At 33.2% G+C, this 19,681-nt stretch overlaps 1 protein-coding gene and 1 pseudogene across 2 annotated transcripts in view; one reads left to right on the top strand and one right to left on the bottom strand.

Moving 5' to 3' along the window:
* Positions 1 to 3,452: 3,452 nt before the first annotated feature.
* LOC114074187 lies at positions 3,453 to 4,358 on the bottom strand (annotated as a pseudogene).
* Positions 4,359 to 8,827: 4,469 nt separating this feature from the next.
* Positions 8,828 to 19,681, top strand: part of LOC107007776 (nuclear export mediator factor Nemf) — a 41,052-nt gene continuing 30,198 nt past the window's right edge. Inside the window, exons 1-8 of one of the 2 annotated variants that reach the window (XR_003575808.1) lie at positions 8,828 to 9,084; positions 9,166 to 9,278; positions 11,287 to 11,383; positions 11,524 to 11,648; positions 12,174 to 12,714; positions 12,838 to 13,023; positions 18,101 to 18,394; positions 18,616 to 18,768. Coding sequence is in view for 1 of the 2 variants with exons in the window: in XM_015206545.2 (XP_015062031.1) it covers positions 8,980 to 9,084; positions 9,166 to 9,278; positions 11,287 to 11,383; positions 11,524 to 11,648; positions 12,174 to 12,714; positions 12,838 to 13,023; positions 18,101 to 18,394; positions 18,616 to 18,768 (1,614 nt within the window). In the remaining variant the exon portion in view is untranslated. The remainder of the gene's footprint in view (positions 9,085 to 9,165; positions 9,279 to 11,286; positions 11,384 to 11,523; positions 11,649 to 12,173; positions 12,715 to 12,837; positions 13,024 to 18,100; positions 18,395 to 18,615; positions 18,769 to 19,681) is intronic. The other variant, XM_015206545.2, reaches the window with a different exon arrangement.

Here is a 19,681-nt window from a genome sequence, read left to right as displayed (position 1 = left end):
GGCCCGTCGCGCCTGCGACGGTCCGTCCTGCTACTCCGTCACAGAGTTCAGAGACTCAATTCCACTAAAGGGTCTGTGACGGTCCGTCGTGCCCACGACGGTCCGTCCTGCCATTCCGTTACGAAGTTCAGAGAGTCGATTTCAGTACCCAAATTTCAGAATTCTAAGTGTTTTGGAACGAGACCCCCTCGACGGTCCGTCGTGCCCATGACGGTCCGTCGTGGGATCCGTCGTCTCAGCCAGTTTTTCCAGAAATAAAATCTGCTGCTCAAAACGACTAAACATGTCGTTACATTGATTACTTTATTTTTTAAGTATCACTGACTGCACAACGCATATTAATAGAATAACTCTGATCATCCGACTGCTTCACCAAAGCATATGAATTTTGCAACTGTTGCTGATGTTGCTGAAACTGCAGTGGAGGTTGAAAAACAAACAGAAGATGTAATGAAGGTAATAAAAAATCTGATACTTAATTCATTGATTGGTACTTTATTATTCATATTCTGCAATAAAGTATCTTTTCAGATGGTTGATACATTACTCCATCAATTTATATTTGAATACTGTATGTCATCAGCAATTGCCTTATTTTTTTTAAAGTAAAAATATATATGATGTTTTTAATCATGAATTTTGGTTTATAAATTATTCTATTAAATTTATTACTTTATTTTTAAGTATCGCTGACTGCATAATATATATTAAAATACTAACAGATACTTTATTTGTTCAAATATTATTATTTATTTTAGATCATGTCGCTGGCATATTGAAAAAACAAGTTGAAAAAAATTATTATATTTTAACTTGCATGTGTTATTGAAAATATAGTGTGTTTGTTAATTATTTGATATGACACGATTCTACCTCATCGGTCTCCTTCACACCTGAAAATGAAGCAATGACATTGGATGTCAACCCATTGGATGCAGTCATTCCTCTACAGCTTACCTGGAGTGATGATTTGTTATCAGACAGTCAGCTACCCTCCAGCTTGGTGTCAGTGATGTTGATACTAAAACTCCTGCTCAGCGTAACAGGGTGCCTTCTAAGGTTTTGCAGTCTCCCTATGTGCATTCGTTTGAATCAACTGATAAGGGCAAGGACAAAATAGACGATCATATCCGTCCATTTACTCCATTTGATGATTGCCGAATCACATCTCCTGTATCGCCGTATTTAATGCAAGAGTTTTTAGATTGGATTAAAAAGGACTCCTTAATCACACGCCAATAAGTAAGTTTTTATTAATAATGCTTTTTTATAAAATCATTTTCTTAAGTACTTTATTTTTGAATTAAAATTATTTATTATAGGAAACTAGGTGATGATAAATATAGAGGCAAATCTTCTAAATTTTGCTTTGCTGTCGCATTTCCTGTTGACAAGAACTGATTTTATACCATGTCACATCCAATGAAATGTTGGACCGATCAGGTACATTATGCATTTAAATTATTTAAATAATACAATATATAGATCGTTCATATTATTTAGAGATCTACTTACAAATTTATTTATATCTATATTCAATCTTTTATTTATTTTTCAAAGAGTGCAAATTTCATATTGTGTTGTTTTATATTTGTAATAGCATCTAGATGTGATTTTTTATTATCGACGGAAGAAGTCAAAATTAAGAGGCTTGGATCAATACAGATACACTACGGTCAACTGCTTATTTATGTCATACATCAACATTGTATATAATAGGTATTATTGTGCACCTGTTGTTGAATATCTGACTACACAACAACATATTGGCCGTGGTATTGCTATAGTTGGTTATGAAAGATCTATAAAAGACATTATTAATGAATTTTTGATACCTGCTTCGTTACCTTGGCATCTAGTTGATGAGGTTTATATTCCTATTAATTGTGGCAAAGATTTTCATTGAGTGTTGGTTGTGGTTGTTTTAAAGAAAAGGTTAATACGTGTGTATGACTCATCTTGTGGGTCAAGGAAAAGAGTGCCTCCTGAAGAGATTAATCAGTTGTCCGCAATGCTTCCTAACTATCTACATGATAGCGGCTTTTTTGATAAATCGGATAGAATTAATTGGTTATCTTTGGAGGCGTACAAAGACAAGGAAACAGGTGAACTGTTAGGTCCTCAACATTCTTTTACAGTTGAATATGCGCAAGAGATTATGCAACAACAAAGCGATAGCCTGTAAGTATTTGTGAATCAATTTTTTTTGTTTGAAAAAATGTTAGTTTTAGATTTTCTTTACATTAAAATCCTTTTTAATATATTTCTATTAATGATTGTGGAATGTTCATAGCTGCTTATGCCGAATATTTGAGCGACGAAATCAAAATTCCATCCGTTGGTCTTCAGAGCGACTATCTTCGCAACAGATACAGAACATTTTTATGGAAGTATGGCATGAACAAACACAACGATGGATATGTTAGTCATAGCGATGATCCAACAAAGCCAAAGGGCGGGTTTTCTAAACAGACAGAAGATGCATTTGTTGATGTTGATTAATTAGGCTTATATTATTTTTGAATTATTATTGGAACGAAATATTTTGTGTTTCAACTTATTTTTTTGGTTCAATATTACTAAGCATTTTATAGTTTTAATAATTTATCTTGTCAAAATGCTGATGATACTATATTAAATTTTTTTAATTGTTAAGTTATTTACTAAATTATGACACATAATTACTTAGTTAAAATATAATTAATAATTTTTAACTAAGTAATTATGTGTCATACAAATACATGTACACATGCATACACAATAGAATTTTCTCACTCTGCATACAAATACATGTACACAAATATACACATACTTGATCGTTCATTTTGTGTTTCAGTAACTCTAGCCACTTCGAACTAATAAATTTATTGGATGATCCCTTATTTCCCCTGTCAAAACTGTGACAAAGAGAAGACTAATCACTTAATGCCCAAAAAGGAAATTGGGGGTCTTTTGAAGATGTAGAAATGAGTTTTACAGTTAAGGAGTAGTCTTCAATCCCTTATTTATTTTTGGTACACCTATATAGTTCCGGGTTGTATAGAGGATTGGATGTCTTTCATAGAGAACCATATATGGTTGTAGGTTCTTTGCTTTTGGTATACTTGTATACAACCGATTTTGGCCTTGTATACTAAATTCTTATTTTAGTATCAAAAAATAAAATTAGTATATCATTAAATAATGTAAATTATTTGTGTTCTGCATAAATAGTATCGTACAAGAGTATGAATGATATACTTATATATATACATGTAGTTTAGTTTATATTTTTGTTAACTTTTTAAATTTAATTATATCAGTTAATATCAAATCAATTATACGTTTACAATTTTATGTAATTGATATTTCTGTTCTGCATACAAAATTTGATATATTTAGTATCAAATCAGATTTTGTAGCTTAAATCATTCACATGTTGTTAAACACATCAAATAAAAAAAGTTCACATATTATTAGCAAATTAAAAATATCCAGAAACATTATTACACATCAAATAAACTAAAAAAATATAAATCAAGAATCTTTTGGAAAGAAGGTACATGTTCTTTTATTATGACCTTCTTGACCACAACGTCCACAACAATTTGTTTTTGTTGTTATCTTTTCATCTGCATTTTTTTCTCTTTTTTCTTGGTCTCCCAGGCATCTTTTTGTATTTAGGTGGCAAGACAACTTCTTCCAAAACAGAGTCTGGAGCTTTCCATTCTCTTTTGTCTGGCATTGGTTCTATTGAAATTGCATAAGTATTTGTTAATGCATCGTGTTTATAATAATCAGAGCAGTAGGGGTGTACATCTGTTATATTCTTCTTCTTCAAGACGGCTATTGCATGTGGACAAGGTATCTCGTCATGCTGAAATCTCCCACATGAACAAGTTTTCCTCTCAAGACAAACAATGTATCTAATCCCACCTTCATACACTGAAAAAATAAACTCAGAAGATGCAACAACCTGCAATTTTTGAAAAAATAGAGACAGTCAACAAGTTTTTTTTTCATTTTTTGTTTAACAATAAAATAATAAATACAAAGCAAATATGTACCTTCATTTTTGCATTTTTTGATGCGTTTAAAACCAATATTTCTTCAAATCTTCTGCCCAATGTTTCTTTTGTATAAGAAGCTATTTCTCTATTTTTGCAATTCCAAGAACCAAATAGAATTCTAACTTCCTCCAAAAAATCTATAATAGGTAGTTGTCGTGCATCAACAAGGCAATCATTGATACATTCAGCTATATTTGAAGTAATCATTCTCCCACGGTTCACTGTTGCATGAGACCTAGCCCACCTTTCATACCCAGCATCTTAAAGATACTTTTTTACTCTTCCATCTATTTTATCCAATTTAGCCATCAATTTTTGAAAATCATCCTTTCTATAAGCTTTAGCCATTGAGTAAAACAGATCACTTAGAATGGTCATGCTTCTCCTAAAGTTTGAACACACATTTTTCCAGAGGTGCCATATGCATGCAAAATGAGGAACAGTTGGATAAACAATACTCACACCTTTCTTTATGCTTTCATTTCTGTCAGATACAATACACATTTTTTCCCTCTCACCAAATGCATTCTTAAATTGTTGAAAGAACCATGTCGAACAATCATTTTCTGTGTCAACAACTCCGTACGCCAAAGGCAATATGCAACCTTAATACATAAACACAAAACAACATATACTAAATAACTACTAAATATTAAGAAAATAATAAAATAAATTCATAAACAACATGTCATACCTGCTCCATCAAGTGTACTAGCAGACACAAATGTACTCGATAAGCTCCACTAAGATGTGAAGCATCAACAACAACAACTGGCCTACATAACTCAAATCCTCTCATCATTGGCCTTAATGATATGAAAAGATACATAAATTCGTTGTATTCAGACTTATGCATCCTTATATATGAATTAGGATACATAGTTTCCAGCATATATATGTATCTTGACATGTTTCTGTAGCCATCAACAGGTTTACCTCTCCTAAGTTCCAATGCACGCTCTTTTGTGCGCCATGCTTGTTGATAAGAAATCTCAACGCCATTCATTTCCCTGATATCATCAATTATATCGATCGGAGTATGTTTTCTTTTATGATATCTTAATTTAGGCGTTGTCACACCACTAACAAACCCAACTGTGGATTGTACCTTGCTTAATACCCTATCCCTTAATGGACATGTATGTTCACTATTAAAGTATCTCACTATGAATGTTTTTGAATTCTTTCTAACAGATGCCTTTAATTTCCAACAACAATCATCTAAATGACAAACTAATACGTAGCTACAATAAAAAAACATATATTGATTATTTTCTAAGGTTGACTTTTTTAATAAACAAAATATATATATATATATATATATATACTTTATTTCATTTTCACAATATAAATGATACTTTATAATAACTATTTCACATCTTCATAACTTTTCTCTGTAAATTGATCAGAACTATTACATTTAGTGGTTTAAACATTCAAAATGTGACAAAACTTATTAAGACCAAATCATATTACACAGAAAACTACACACAACATATAATATTGAAAACCAATTATATATTATTAAAAATATTAACATATAAATTGAAAACATACCTTTTGTTATCAGATCTTTTAACTTTAAAGTTGAAACTATTCTTTATTTTGTAATTTTTCATTACCACCTTCAGAGTTGACTGATCCTTATACATTTGATTCTCTTCCACAACTGTATTATTGGTGTCTGATATATACTTATCAACATCCATTTCCGGTATGTAATATGCATCATCAATTGATAATTCAACAATATTGAGAGCCTTTGCGTCGCTTTTTTCACCCTCAACACACATGATGGCACCTGTTGTTGCATCGAAATTTATTATCTCTTCAACATCTTTATCTGAAGTATCAATGCATAAAGGATAAGTTCCAAACCCAGCCTCATGTTTCTTAATTTCTACATACAATTTTACACCCATATCATTTCGAATACACAACGGAGACGAATTTCCTTCAACAACATATCTAATATCTATATTTTTTTTCGATTCGTCAATACCCAACTCAGCCGCAATTGTTGAAATAAGATTCATGAACGAAATATTTTCACTAACCACTATCCCATCACTTTTGTATCGCTCATACATAACATCACTTTTCCATATTCCAGAATGTCGCAACAAAATCGAAATATTCATATTTGAAAATTCAGAATTGGCTCCAAAGTTTTTTTTAAGCAAAATAAATTTTTTTTTCTGATTTTGAATATGACTTTTTTAAAATTTTTAAATTGAATGATGATTTAATTTAGTACTTTGTGAAGCAGTTTTCACGATAATGGTTACAAGATTATCATAAATCAAGGGAAGGGAAATCAGTAAATTAAATGATGATTTAATTTAGTACTTTGTGAAGCAGTTTTCACGGTAAAATGATTCCAAGATTAACATAAATCAAGGGAAGGGAAATCAATTACCCTTGATTGTCGCTGTAACAGTTACAGAAAAAAAAAACGGTCATTTATATTTAAGTATCATTTTTGTTTTATAAAGTATCCGAAATTCTTAAAAATAAGGGATTTTTGATAAATATTGATATTATAGGGATAGAATGTAATTTATCATTTACAGTATGTCATTTGCCTAATTTTTACAAAAAAAAAAAAAGAAATTTTTCAAAATGTCAATATTTTAACATTTAAGAGGGCTCATTAGCAACACTTTCAATATTTAGTAAAAATGTCAAATTTTAGTTTGTTATATATCTTATTTATATTTTTATTATTTGTTTTTATTTAATAATATAATTATTTAATAACAAAAGGGAGAAAATCAAGGGAGAGAATATTTCGAAAAAAGTTAAGGATCACTTAATTTTCTCATCAGTTACATTTTCAAATAAAATTTAAACTTTGTTTTTTTTTATCCAGAATTTTTACCTTTTAAAATTATATTCATTCCACAATATATTCTATTTATATTTATTATAGTTTTTTATTAGTTTGTATTCATTCCAATAGGTATACCAAATGTATCTATATAGTCATTTAAGAAATATATTTGTATTAATATATTTTTTCCCTATATAGTTATTTTTTTCTTCAAAAATCTTGTATATATTCATTTTAATATGTATTTTATTTGTATTTCTATTTATTCTAGTTTTTATTTAGAATTTTGTATAATAATATATAAAATACAAAAAATTAGTATGATGAAAAAGTGAATGAAATATAAAATTGAAAAGAAATAATTGAATATTTGGTGTACTCATTCTTAAATAAAATACATAAGTAGTTGACATACCTTTAGAATAAATACAAATTAGAAAAAAAATATCAAATTCAGAAACAATGCAACATAATTTTTGAATGAATACAACTATTAATTGTAAAAATACATACTGACTTAAACAGTACCAAAATTCAATATATACTTTCAAATTTATGAATACAAAAAATAATAAAACTATGAAATAAAAAAATAAATACTAACTGTGGTACATTGACATAACTATAAAAAAAAACAGAATACAAAATGAATTAAATATATGAAATACAATTCCAAATCTATGGATACAAAATACAGTAAAACAATGAAATACAAAAATACGTAATGACTAAAACAGCAACAAAATTCAATATATACTTTCAACTCTATGAATACAAAAAACATTAAAATTATGAAATATACACAATCAAACTCATATAATGTGTTACATTGACATAACTAACACATAAAAAAAAAAGACAGAACATAAAATACAATAAATATATGAAATACAAAAATAAATACTAACTATAACATAATAAAAATTCCATATACACTTCCAAAAATATTGTAACATGAATTTTTTTGAATCTTAAAAATTACTAAACAAATTAAACTAAACATGCAAGACACAGAACATGCAAAAAAAAAAATACATCTTCTCCAACAAATTGATCTTCTTCAACTTCATGGTTTTTAATTTGTGTGGGATTTTGCACATCGACGGATTCAGGCATTTTTCCCCGTCGTATATCCTCCTTAGATTTAGAAGCGGAACCTACATTGTTGTTTAATTCTTGAGTGAAAAAAAAATAAATGATGGAAAATAGGAAGAACTTTGATTATTTTGTCCAATACCTCTAGTAACTCTCTTGAAAACGTCCATTGAAGGGAGAATTATGTAGTCTCAAACCCTAAAAAATATTTTAAGAACAACAAAACAAAAAAAATTAAAAAAAAACACTAAAATCAGTAAGTAAATAAATAAGAAATCTGAAAAACATAATACTCAAATCAATATTAATCTTCAAATCAAATCTTGCAACGAAATTAAATGAGAATAATAGAAAATATTAATATATTGAATCGACAATCTGTGGAATTGATTTGGAAGAATGTTAGAGAGAGAAATTGAAAAAAAGCTTAAGAAAAGAGAGAAAAATCTGGAGATTTGATTAGGAAGAAAGTAAGAGAGAGAAATTGATAAGATTAAGAAAAGAGAGAAAAAAATCAAAATGACATTAATATCTATCCAATTACATAAATATATTAAAATGTGTAATCTATGAGAGAGAAAAAAAAGGTGTAAATAATGAGAGAGAAAAAAATATTAATAATATCAGAATAATTATTTATTTTTAAAATAATGACATTTTTGACATGTTTTACTAATATTATTAAAATATGAATATTATCACTAAATAAGTTGATTTTTTTTGACTAGTTAGCTAAATTTCCCAAAAAAAAAAAAGGCTCAAAGAGAAAACAGGAAAAAGTGTTAGGAAGTGGCCTGACCCGGCCCAAATCTTGAGCTCCACGCTTTCTTTTCTCCTTGTACCCTCTCTGGTTTCAACAGGAAACCTATATATGGATGTTCTTTCTAAATTCAATGGTATTATGAGTTAGCACCAAGTCCAAGAAATCAAAATCCATAACAGAGATTCATTTTTGTGTCTATAGTTGGAAGCCACGAAGAATCAAGTCGTCCTGTAATCGAAATGGTGAAGGTGCGTATGAACACGGCCGATGTTGCCGCAGAGGTCAAATGCTTGCGTCGCTTAATCGGGATGCGCTGTTCCAACGTTTATGATCTTTCCCCAAAGGTTCGCTCTTTCTTTCTCATTTCTATGCAAACCGACCGCCATTGCTTTGGTTAATGTTTCTTATTTGTGTTGGTATTGCAGACCTATGTGTTTAAGCTCATGAACAGTAGTGGAATTAGTGAATCAGGGGAGAGTGAGAAGGTTTTGTTGCTCATGGAAAGTGGCGTCCGCTTGCATACCACTGATTATCTTCGGTACCTATACACTTTTCTCCTTTACTATGGAAATCATAATTTTCAGTGCATTTATGAACATTTTTATTATATCTACTTCAGGATAAAAAATAGAAAAACTATGAAATTTTATTTTATTGATTTTTCTTTTTATTTCTTTTGGTAAATGGAAATTTAATTCCCAAAGAAAGATGTTTACAAGTAAGGGCGAAAATCTCGACTAAACTGCCTTGGTCTTGTACCAAGTAGTTTGCTTCTCTACGATATCCTTCCTCTTCATCCTATACATTAAATCTAGGATAAGAGTTAAGCTTCATTAGCCGACCAACTAATCGATTCTTCTTGGAACATCTATACACCACTTCCTGTATTACTTGTCTTACAATAATTTATGGATTGATCTCCTTTTTCTGAAAAATCCTCTGGTTCTTTCCTTCCATATGAGGTGCACACTTACTGCAAGAGTGGCCCTGTATACTTCATCTGGTGCTTTCCTTGAGCTTCTGTATTCTTGTTTCCATTCCAAGTTAAGGCTGTCAGCTTAGGGATCTATTATACTCTTGCCTTTGTAATAGCTTCCTCCATACTGCAAATGATTAATCACATTCAAATAAAATATGATTATGGATTCCTTCATTCTTGTGCAAAGAAGGCCATGCTACTTTTGACGCTAGAGTTTAGACTCCAAGATGCTAGTCTGTCTCTGGTATTTAGGTCTTCTGTGTTGCTGCAATATTCAATGTAAATAACTATTTAAGAGCTCCTTGATTATTGCACGTTCGCTTCCTCCGGGCAACCTCTGGGAAATCACCTCTAAATAGAGAATAGAGTTTCCCGATGGACCACTGCTGTTCTGTTTGTATAAGTTGTACAGTAATTTTCACCTCTTCCAAGAATCCTTGAGCTTTGATGACCTTTTTGACATATTCCAGATGGATACTTGCATATTATAGTAGCAGTGTATCCTAGAAATCAGTTTAAGGCCAACCCTAAGACCAACTGTATCTTTTGAAGCTCCGGGGATCCCAATTCACATGTATCTTCAACTTTTCTACTTGAACTAAGCACTAGATACAAATTAACTCATTGATTTTCGAAAGCAAAAGACCCAAAAAGCGACAAGGTCCAAGGGGTTTGAAGCAAAAAGGAAGAAGTGAAGTGCACATTTGAAGCACACACTAAAAAACACCAAATGATATGAAATTGCAATGAAAATAACTATTTTCAGTATTCAATATACAACAATATCATATTTATCCAACCTCTCAATGTTGAGAGTTGAGATTCAAAGAACCGACTGCTTCTAGTTGCGATATCTTTGCATGTTATTATTTCAAGAACACATTCCTTTAAAGCCCATGATATATATCCCTCAATTTTCTGCATTTAGAATAATAACAGAAAGTCCAAGTCAGGATATAAGTCAATGAATAAATCAACTATGTCTCAATCAAGAGTTTATTGATATTTTTTAGTTTATTTGTGTTGTTCTTTAGAAAATACTAAATGCACTGAAAAGAAATTTAAGTACAAATGTGAAATATGATTTAGATTATTTCAGTGCATTAAGTATATCTCTTTTATAAGTGAAATACTAAATATACTGAAATATACAAAGTAGAGTTAAATTTATATTAGGTCTAGATAGAGGGATGTGTGTGAGACTTAGAGGGCTTATAATTTTAGAGAACTCGTAATTTGCCAAGTCAAGTTACATACCCATATTGGAATAAAATGGTTCCGAATAGAACAGAATTAATATAGAGGATTTGTAGATCCGACTAGTTGGGGTTGAAGTGTACTTGTTATTAATATACAAGTAGGAAATCCAAGTTAGGATATAAACAGTTTAGAAACATAAGATCTAATGTTTTAATGGTTGTCTTTCTGCTGTGAACCATACTTGATTCTTTATGGAGAGTGCATTACTTCTTTGTTGATCAATGACATATGCAATTGGATTCTATATGCTGAGGCTTTTTTTTTTTTCATTTTCTGAAGTTCTCTTTTCCGATTTCCTTCTTTTTAGGGACAAAAGTAACACTCCATCTGGATTTACACTTAAATTGAGGAAGCATATAAGGACGAGAAGGCTTGAGGATGTGCGGCAACTTGGTTATGATAGGGTATACTGCATATGCTATTGTACTCTCAGTGCATTGGGTTTATTTTATTTTTGGGAATTTCCATTTGTTCTTTGTCTTTCAGTTAGTGGTTAATTTCATGATCTTTAATCTTGTCCCTTCTTTATTATTTTTGGGTTCAGATAATTCTCTTTCAGTTTGGACTAGGTTCCAATGCTCATTATGTGATATTAGAACTGTATGCCCAAGGAAATATACTCCTTACGGATTCTGACTTCATGGTCATGACTCTCCTTCGGTCTCACAGGTAAATTATTTGCTTTTTATTTTGCTAACTTGGTCTCGTTCATCTGAACATGTCTATGTAATGGATCATCATAAACTTCTATGCAGACGATGTATGTCTTCTGTTGTCATTATTCTTCAAAATCCCCTTTCCATATGAAATTCTGCCAGAAGCTGAACCCCATTGGATGGTTTAACTATTTTGATCAGTAATCAGTTTTGATTCTGTTTAACAAGCAAAAACTGTTATGATACTGTTATGCATTGTTTCATAAATGACACATTTTAGTTGTCCTCTTCTGGGATGTAAAAAGATGATATTTAGCCCTTTGGGCTACCAGGTATCTAGATTTTTTTTCCTTTTCTTAAGTTCTTCTTTGAGCTGCATCAACTTAAACTTTTAGTACAGATTGTCGAGCCATAAACCTAGATGTTGGCAGTCTCTGAGTACCCTCATAATTTTGCAACTCAATTTGACATCATATAGGATTGTTGTGGGCATCAATTTTGCAAAACTTGCTTTTACATGTAACTCACACCTATGCAGGGATGATGATAAAGGTCTTGCTATTATGTCTCGCCATCGATATCCAGTTGAAACATGCCGTGTCTTTAAACGGACAACTACTGAAAAGTTGCAGTCAGCTTTGATGTCTTCATCCCAGACTGATAAAATTGAACATGTGGAAGATAATGAACGGGGGAATGGTGAATCTGATGTTCCTCAACAAAAGCAGGTTAACCAAAAAAGCATAAAAGCTACTAATTCTACTAAAAGAGGGAACGATGGTGCACGTGCAAAGTCACCAACACTTAAAGTGGTTCTTGGGGAGGCACTAGGCTATGGCCCAGCACTTTCTGAACACATTATTCTAGATGCTGGCTTGGTTCCAAATACAAAGATTGACACAGATTTTAAATTAGAAGGCAATACACTTCTCTCTCTGACAGAGGCTGTTAAGCAGTTTGAAGATTGGCTGGAGGACATTATACTGGGTGAGAAAGTTCCAGATGGCTATATCTTAATGCAGCAAAAGGCTTTGTCTAAAAAGGATTCCACCATTTGTGATAGTGGATCTTCTGAGAAGGTTCCACAGTTATTCTATATTTTGAGATTTTTTAACCCCTGTGGGACTGTGATCATTTGTTCTTCTTTTCTGGACCAATATAGTTTTAGAAGGGTGATTTATTTGAGACTTCCTATTCTGCAGATATATGATGAGTTCTGCCCGTTGTTGCTGAATCAGCTTAAGTGTCGGGATTTTATGAAGTTTGAAACATTTGATGCAGCATTGGATGAGTTCTATAGTAAGATTGAAAGTCAACGTTCTGAACAACAGCAAAAGTCCAAAGAAAGCACTGCAATGCAGAGACTTAATAAGATTCGCATTGATCAGGTCTGTGTCACATCTATTATTATATAATCATCATGAAGCATTTCAGTTGTTTGCTCTCAAATATTCTGGGTAGTATGCGTTTTAGCCTGTCAATACTTGCTTTCTTGAATTCCTCTGTGAAAATGCTGGTTAATCACGATAATAAGTTCATGAGCTAGAGGTCTCACTGGCAATAAATGATTCGGGAGTAAGCATGCAGGTCACAAGTTAACGTATAAGTAAGTGATACATACTTTAAATGGAAGAATTAAGTTGGATATGACAATACTTTCTGAAGACAACAACAATGAAAACAAGTACTCCTTAGTCAGCTTTAAATCCTCACTTCTTCATTTAAGCTCATTTTTATATCATTGCTGTACTAAATAAATTAAAGTAAAAATATATGATTAGTATTGCTCCCACCGTTTCAACTTGTTTGTAGATTTTGACTTGTACGGATTTTGAGAAAGTGAAGAAGACTTTTGAATCTTGTGGTTTTAAACTAAAAATGTGTGGACTGTACCAAACTGCCCTTTAATCTTATGGTCATTAACGTGTGGTGTGAGGAAAGTTAGAACTAGAGAGTTGCCAAAAGAAAAAGAGACATTCTTTTTGAAACGGAATAAAAAGGAAAGTAAGACAAACAAAAACAAATTGCAATTGAGTGAGTATTATTTATGTATGTATTTAATGCTTCTCCGTCCCATATTATGTGGCACCATTCCTTTTTGGTCAGTTCCATAATGAATGTCACGTTTCCTTGTATGTTAGGTATTTAAAGGTACAATTCCTCTTATACCCTTATTGATCCCACTTAATACATTTATGAGGAGAGAAAAGTGAGTCTACTTTTTAATATGACTATTTTTGAAGGACAATCTGGTAAACATTTCAAAGTCTTCATTATCTCTTTAACTCCGTGCCCGGTCAAATGTTGCCACATAAATGGGACGGAGGGAGTAATAATATCATAATAATAATAAATAAATAAATAAATAATAAATAAATAATGCTATTAGAAGTTTTCTAACTAGTCTAAAAACCTGATCTCAACTAGTAGCTATCATCTATATGGATCTTTTCTCCTCACTTGTGCCCTATCTTTAGTTAAGTCCGCATTGATACGAAAATTTGTAGGTCTTTTGAGACAATATCCTTCCATGTGATTTTAGATCTAATTTGTCACCCTTTAATACCTTCACCTTACCATAGTTTCACAGCTATGGACCGGTGCTTCTGTAGATCAACAAAGAACATGTTCAAACCACCTGAGCTTCACACATTTTATCCTCAACACGTGCTGTGCTAGTTGCACCTTTTGGTGAATGTGGTCATTTTAAAGTTTGTCTAATGTGGTAGGACTTCACATTAATCTTATATACACCTCTGCAACACTATATGTGGACTTTAGCAACCCAACATTCACTACCTTGTGAAGTTATAACAATGCTAACAAAACTACTTTTCACTTTAGTCTGCCACCTTCCATCACATGACCCCTAAAAAGCACTTCTCCATTACAATATTCTAGTTTGATCACGAGTTACATCTTCATCTATCATTCAATTCTCTTGAAATAACAAGTCTAGATATCTAATTGTTTGCAATTTAGCACCACAATATCATCAGCGCACAGTAGTTTTTTTTTGAAACTGGTAACATTGTATTCCTCAGCATAGCGCCACCTCCAAAAGTGTTAGTTACATAGGAAAACCAACAAAAAAACAGGACTACTTACAAAGCTCCTATGAAATCCACCAGTTGAATTTCTTCTTCTATATTCATTTTTTACACCAAAAATCTGAAGTGGTAATTACTTTCCACTTAATCTTCTCTATAGTGCATTCTTTCCCTACAAAAGTTCTCTGATTTCTCTCCTTCCAAATGATCCACCAGATACAAGCAGGTAAGGTACTGTTCTCCACCACCTCCTCTGGCTCTTACTGCCTCCCCTTCTGACCTAACAACTTAGACGTAGGTCTGCTGTATGCTCTAGCATAATCCAATTTTGGCTCTTTATATTGGTGAATAGAGCCCATACTTGTGTTGTTACTTTGCAGTGGAGAAACAGATGATTGTTGGTTTCTAGAGCCTCTTTTACAAAGATAACATCTTGAGGCAATCATTTTTCCCCTCTTTTGAAGTTTATCATGTGTCAAGCAAGCTCTTGTAGTTACCAACCAAGTGAAATACTTAACCTTAGTAGGGGCTACACTCTTCCATATAGCACTCCATGGCCCTGATTTCTTCCCCGCAATTGTGGCTAGATCCCTTTTTTACATTCTGTTCACATAGAATTGGCCATCAGTATAATGCCTCCATAACAATTTATCTATTTCCAGATTTGTGCCAGGAAAATCTCCAATCAAAGCTAGCATATTCGATACCCACTCTATTTCCCAATCATTAAGAAGTATCCTAAATAGCAAATTCCATCCTTGGGGTGGGGTGGGNGGGGGGGGGGGGGGGAGGAGGACCAAACCTCTTGTGCTGTCAGGATTCAGGCAAATGGAAAGCAACCCATGGAATAAATTTTCCAAGGACCCTTGACAAGTCCAGTCTTCCTTCCAAAACAAAGCCTTATTTCCTCGACCAACCTTTATCCTTACATTGTCACTGAAGGACCAAACCTCTTGTGCTGTCAGGATTCAGGCAAATGGAAAGCGACCCAGGGAATAAATTTTCCAAGGACCCTTGACCAGTCCAGTCTTCCTTTCAAAACAAAGCCTTATTTCCTCGACCAACCTTTATCCTTACATTGTCACTGAAAGCCAGCCATAGGTTTCTTATAGGCCTCCATACTCCCACGCCATATGTTTCTGGCACTTCCTCTGAACACTATTGATCTTCCTGACCATACTTGTGTTGAATGAGTTCCTTCCATAGAGCTTGATCTTCCAAATTGTATCTCCACAACCATTTGGTAAGTAAACTGTTGTTGTGTATCTTTAGATTTCTACTCCCAAACCCCCACATCTTTTGCTATGTTGAACCGCCATCCATCTAACTAAGTTGTAGCTCTTCTCAATCTTGTTACCTTGCCAAAGGAAGTTTCTCATCAATGAGTCTATAGCTTTGACTACCTTGCCGGGAATGGGAAAAAGTGACATCACATATGTTGGCAGAGAGCCTAAAACGGAATTAATCAAAGTGACTCTTCCCCCAAGGATAGATATTGGGATTTCCAAAGTGCCAGTCTCCTCTCTGATTGTTCTAGTACACCATCCCAGATGCTAAGTGCTTTATGCTTAGCACCCAATGGCAGACCTAGATAAACTGTAGGTAACCTCTCTATCTTGCACTTCAATATATTGGCCAAAGCTTGAATCTGTTGGACCTTTTTAATAGGAAAATGGCACCACAAGACCTCATTTTCTGTAGTGTTAGTTAGCTTGTCGCCTTGTCCATAATTAGGGTAAACAAGTAGGGACTCAATACTCAATGCCGATCCTTGGTGTAAACCAACTGTAATGGGAAACTCCTGCGCATCACCTAGTTCTATTTACACGACTCCTTACATGCCTTTTCTATCATTTGTATATTTAATGTGAATTCCTTTATTCTTAGAAACCCTCTAGGACCTTCTGTGGTACTCTATTTATATGATTTCTCTTGCTCAATAAACACCATGTGTAGATCTTCCTTCTTTTCGTAATAGGTTTCCTGCGATCTTGTTAACAAGAACATGGGCTTTGTTGTGGATCTACGAGGCATAAATCCAAACCGATTCTCTTTTAACCTTGTCATATTCCTAAGCCTACATCTATTACTCTCTCCTGGAGTTCCACCGTATGACTCGTGAGTTCAATGCCATGTAGTTCGCACAACTTTGAATATCTCCGTTCTAATAAATCGGAATCAGGGTACTCTTCCTCCACTCATTGAGCATCCTACAAGTCTTAGTATAACATTGAACTACTTGGTGAGTCATTCTACTCTGACTCCGACCTCTTCAAGTTACTTCCAAACCTATATAGGAATAGTAACATGACCACAAGATTTTCTAGTCCACATATTTTTCATGGCATGTTTTATCTCTGTTGGCCTAATTCTACGAGTGTAGCTAAAGTTTCACAGACTTACTTCTTCCACTTGGAGTATGTACCAATGAAAGAGAAAAAAACCCTACACAGGGACGGGAGATGATTTTTTATAGATAAATCCTGATGACAAATTAATTTCAAGGATTCCATAGTGTATATATATTGCAAAATGTCAGAAAAATCAGCATGTATATACCTATAAAAAAGCAGCATGCATTTCTGGGAAGAGATATACTTAGTTATAGATGTTTGAGGGCAAGGTAAATTAGCTCACTGTCTTTCTTGGAGGGTTTATAGAGGATCTATAGTGTGAGGAATAGATCAATTTACTTTACTTTTTCAGTCCATGGCTACATGGCAGGTTTAATGGGAAAAAGTGGGAGGAACTTTTTCTTTTGTCCTTTTTCTTAATTTTCTGGGATTTGTGAGTGCAGGCGACACGAAAGAATGTACATCCCAAACAGAGTTTCTTCTATAGCAGTTGTACTCTCTGGCCTTATGCTCAACAACACAATGAAGAACTGAGAGGACTGAAAACAAATTCTGCCCCTCTCCTCCTTCTGCTGCTTCATATTTTTTAACATTCTAAGATCAGCATAGTGGCTCCTTTCTGATGGTATCATTTATTTTCACCCACAAAAATATCAATCTTTTATTTTCCTGAAAAAGGAATCTGCCTGTCTTCTAGTTCTTTTTTTATTTGACTCGGGAAGCAAGAAATTCCCTAGTCATTTCCTGTTTAAGTTTGTCGAATGACTCTTGCCTGGATAATCTCTTTTTAATATTAGGCTTGCTCCTTCGCATTTGTGGTAGAGAGTAACTGGGTCGGCTATTGATATAGAAAACTTAAATTTCTTGCTCAAAAATAAAAATAATATGAAGAACTTTAGCAATAATCTGATGAATGAAATCTGCAACTAATACGAAGTAGTTCCTAAATGACACTGCTTTAGCTTTGTTTGATTTAACTCTTTACCAGTGTCCAGTCACATCTCAGTGGACCTTGTACTACTATAAGTTTTGAGTTCAAAAGCTTCTCCGACATGATGCAGGAAAACCGTGTTGTAACATTAAAGCAAGAAGTTGAACATTGTATTAAGATGGCAGAGTTGATAGAATACAATTTGGAAGATGCTGATGCTGCCATCTTAGCAGTACGTGTAGCTCTTGCTAATGGAATGAGTTGGGAAGATTTGGCTCGAATGGTGAAAGAGGAGAAAAGATCTGGAAATCCAGTAGCTGGACTTATTGACAAGCTCCATCTTGAAAGGAACTGCATGACATTGCTCTTAAGCAACAATCTTGATGAAATGGATGATGATGAAAAGACCCAACCAGTGGACAAGGTATCCTGACCTGATATTCCTTTTTCTTTTCTAGAAGTTCTAATTAAGAACCCACATATCTGTATGGAAAATTCTTGTACCTACCTATATATACTGTTTGTGCAGCATTGCTGTTGATTCAAGTCTTTTACTTAAGCTTATGATTGGTTTTGAAAGAAATGCAGCGACTTGAGCATGAACGATAGTGAATGTGCCTCCATTGTTTTGCTCTCATTTGGTAGGTTGAAGTTGATCTGGCACTTTCAGCCCATGCAAATGCTCGGCGGTGGTATGAAATGAAGAAAAAACAAGAAAACAAGCAAGAGAAGACTGTAACTGCTCATGAAAAAGCATTCAAGGCGGCTGAGAGAAAGACACGTCTCCAGCTGTCTCAGGTAACCAATTATCTGACCAGTGGCTATTCACATTATGTGTTGTGTAGGAGTTCAGTAATTCTGTGTCTTCTTAGTGGTTGTTAGCTTGAGGAACTTTCTGTCTTGCCTTGAGCCTATACCTTGGGGGTTAACCAGCACTCGAAACCCCATTGTTGATCCCAATGAACCCTTGACCCGGTTTGCTACTTTACTAAATGCTACAACAATTGTGCAAATGGATGAGCATGCAATAACTTAGGGAACAAATTCAATGACTTTATTATTACAAATCTGAAGATCTGTATAATATAAACTTGATTGTAAAATGATGCCGTAAGCTATAACTCAACTAATGCTTCTATGAAGCCTCTAATTGTACTGAACTTAGGTTATTGGGGCAAGACCCCAGGCTACTTGAATACTCTACTAACAACATCTGATAATTACTAATACTCTAAGGGGTTGTTTGGTACAAAGGTTAACAACACGGGGATTAGTAACACAGTGATTAGTAGAGATTAGTAATGCAAGTATTTGTAATTCAAGGTTTATTTTTATCAAGTATTTGATTCATTGTTTTCCACCTCATCTTGTGTTTGAATTAAAACTCTATTAAAAAACATCTTTCCAGTTATACCTTGGAATTATTATGTAATTGGGTCAAGGTAGATAATTGCCGGAAAATATTATTTCTTATGACCAAACTAGCTAATTTTTTGTCATGTTTGCTATTTTTTCACTTGAATTATTTGAGGATAAATAATTGTCATTTTAATAAATTGACCAGTCACAAAATGTCAATTTTCAATTTAAAAAAAGATAACCATCTACTTTTAAAACAGAAAAGATGGTGAGCAATAGTAAAATTGAATAAACCACCTATATTACACATAATTTGCAAGCTGTAGTTTTAATATGAAGACCTCCCCCCCCC

This window comes from Solanum pennellii, chromosome 1 (assembly GCF_001406875.1).
Source record: "Solanum pennellii chromosome 1, SPENNV200".
Lineage (NCBI taxonomy): Eukaryota > Viridiplantae > Streptophyta > Magnoliopsida > Solanales > Solanaceae > Solanum > Solanum pennellii.
The sequence above is the reverse complement of the archived record's forward strand: the minus strand, read 5'-3'. Positions and strand labels throughout refer to the sequence as shown.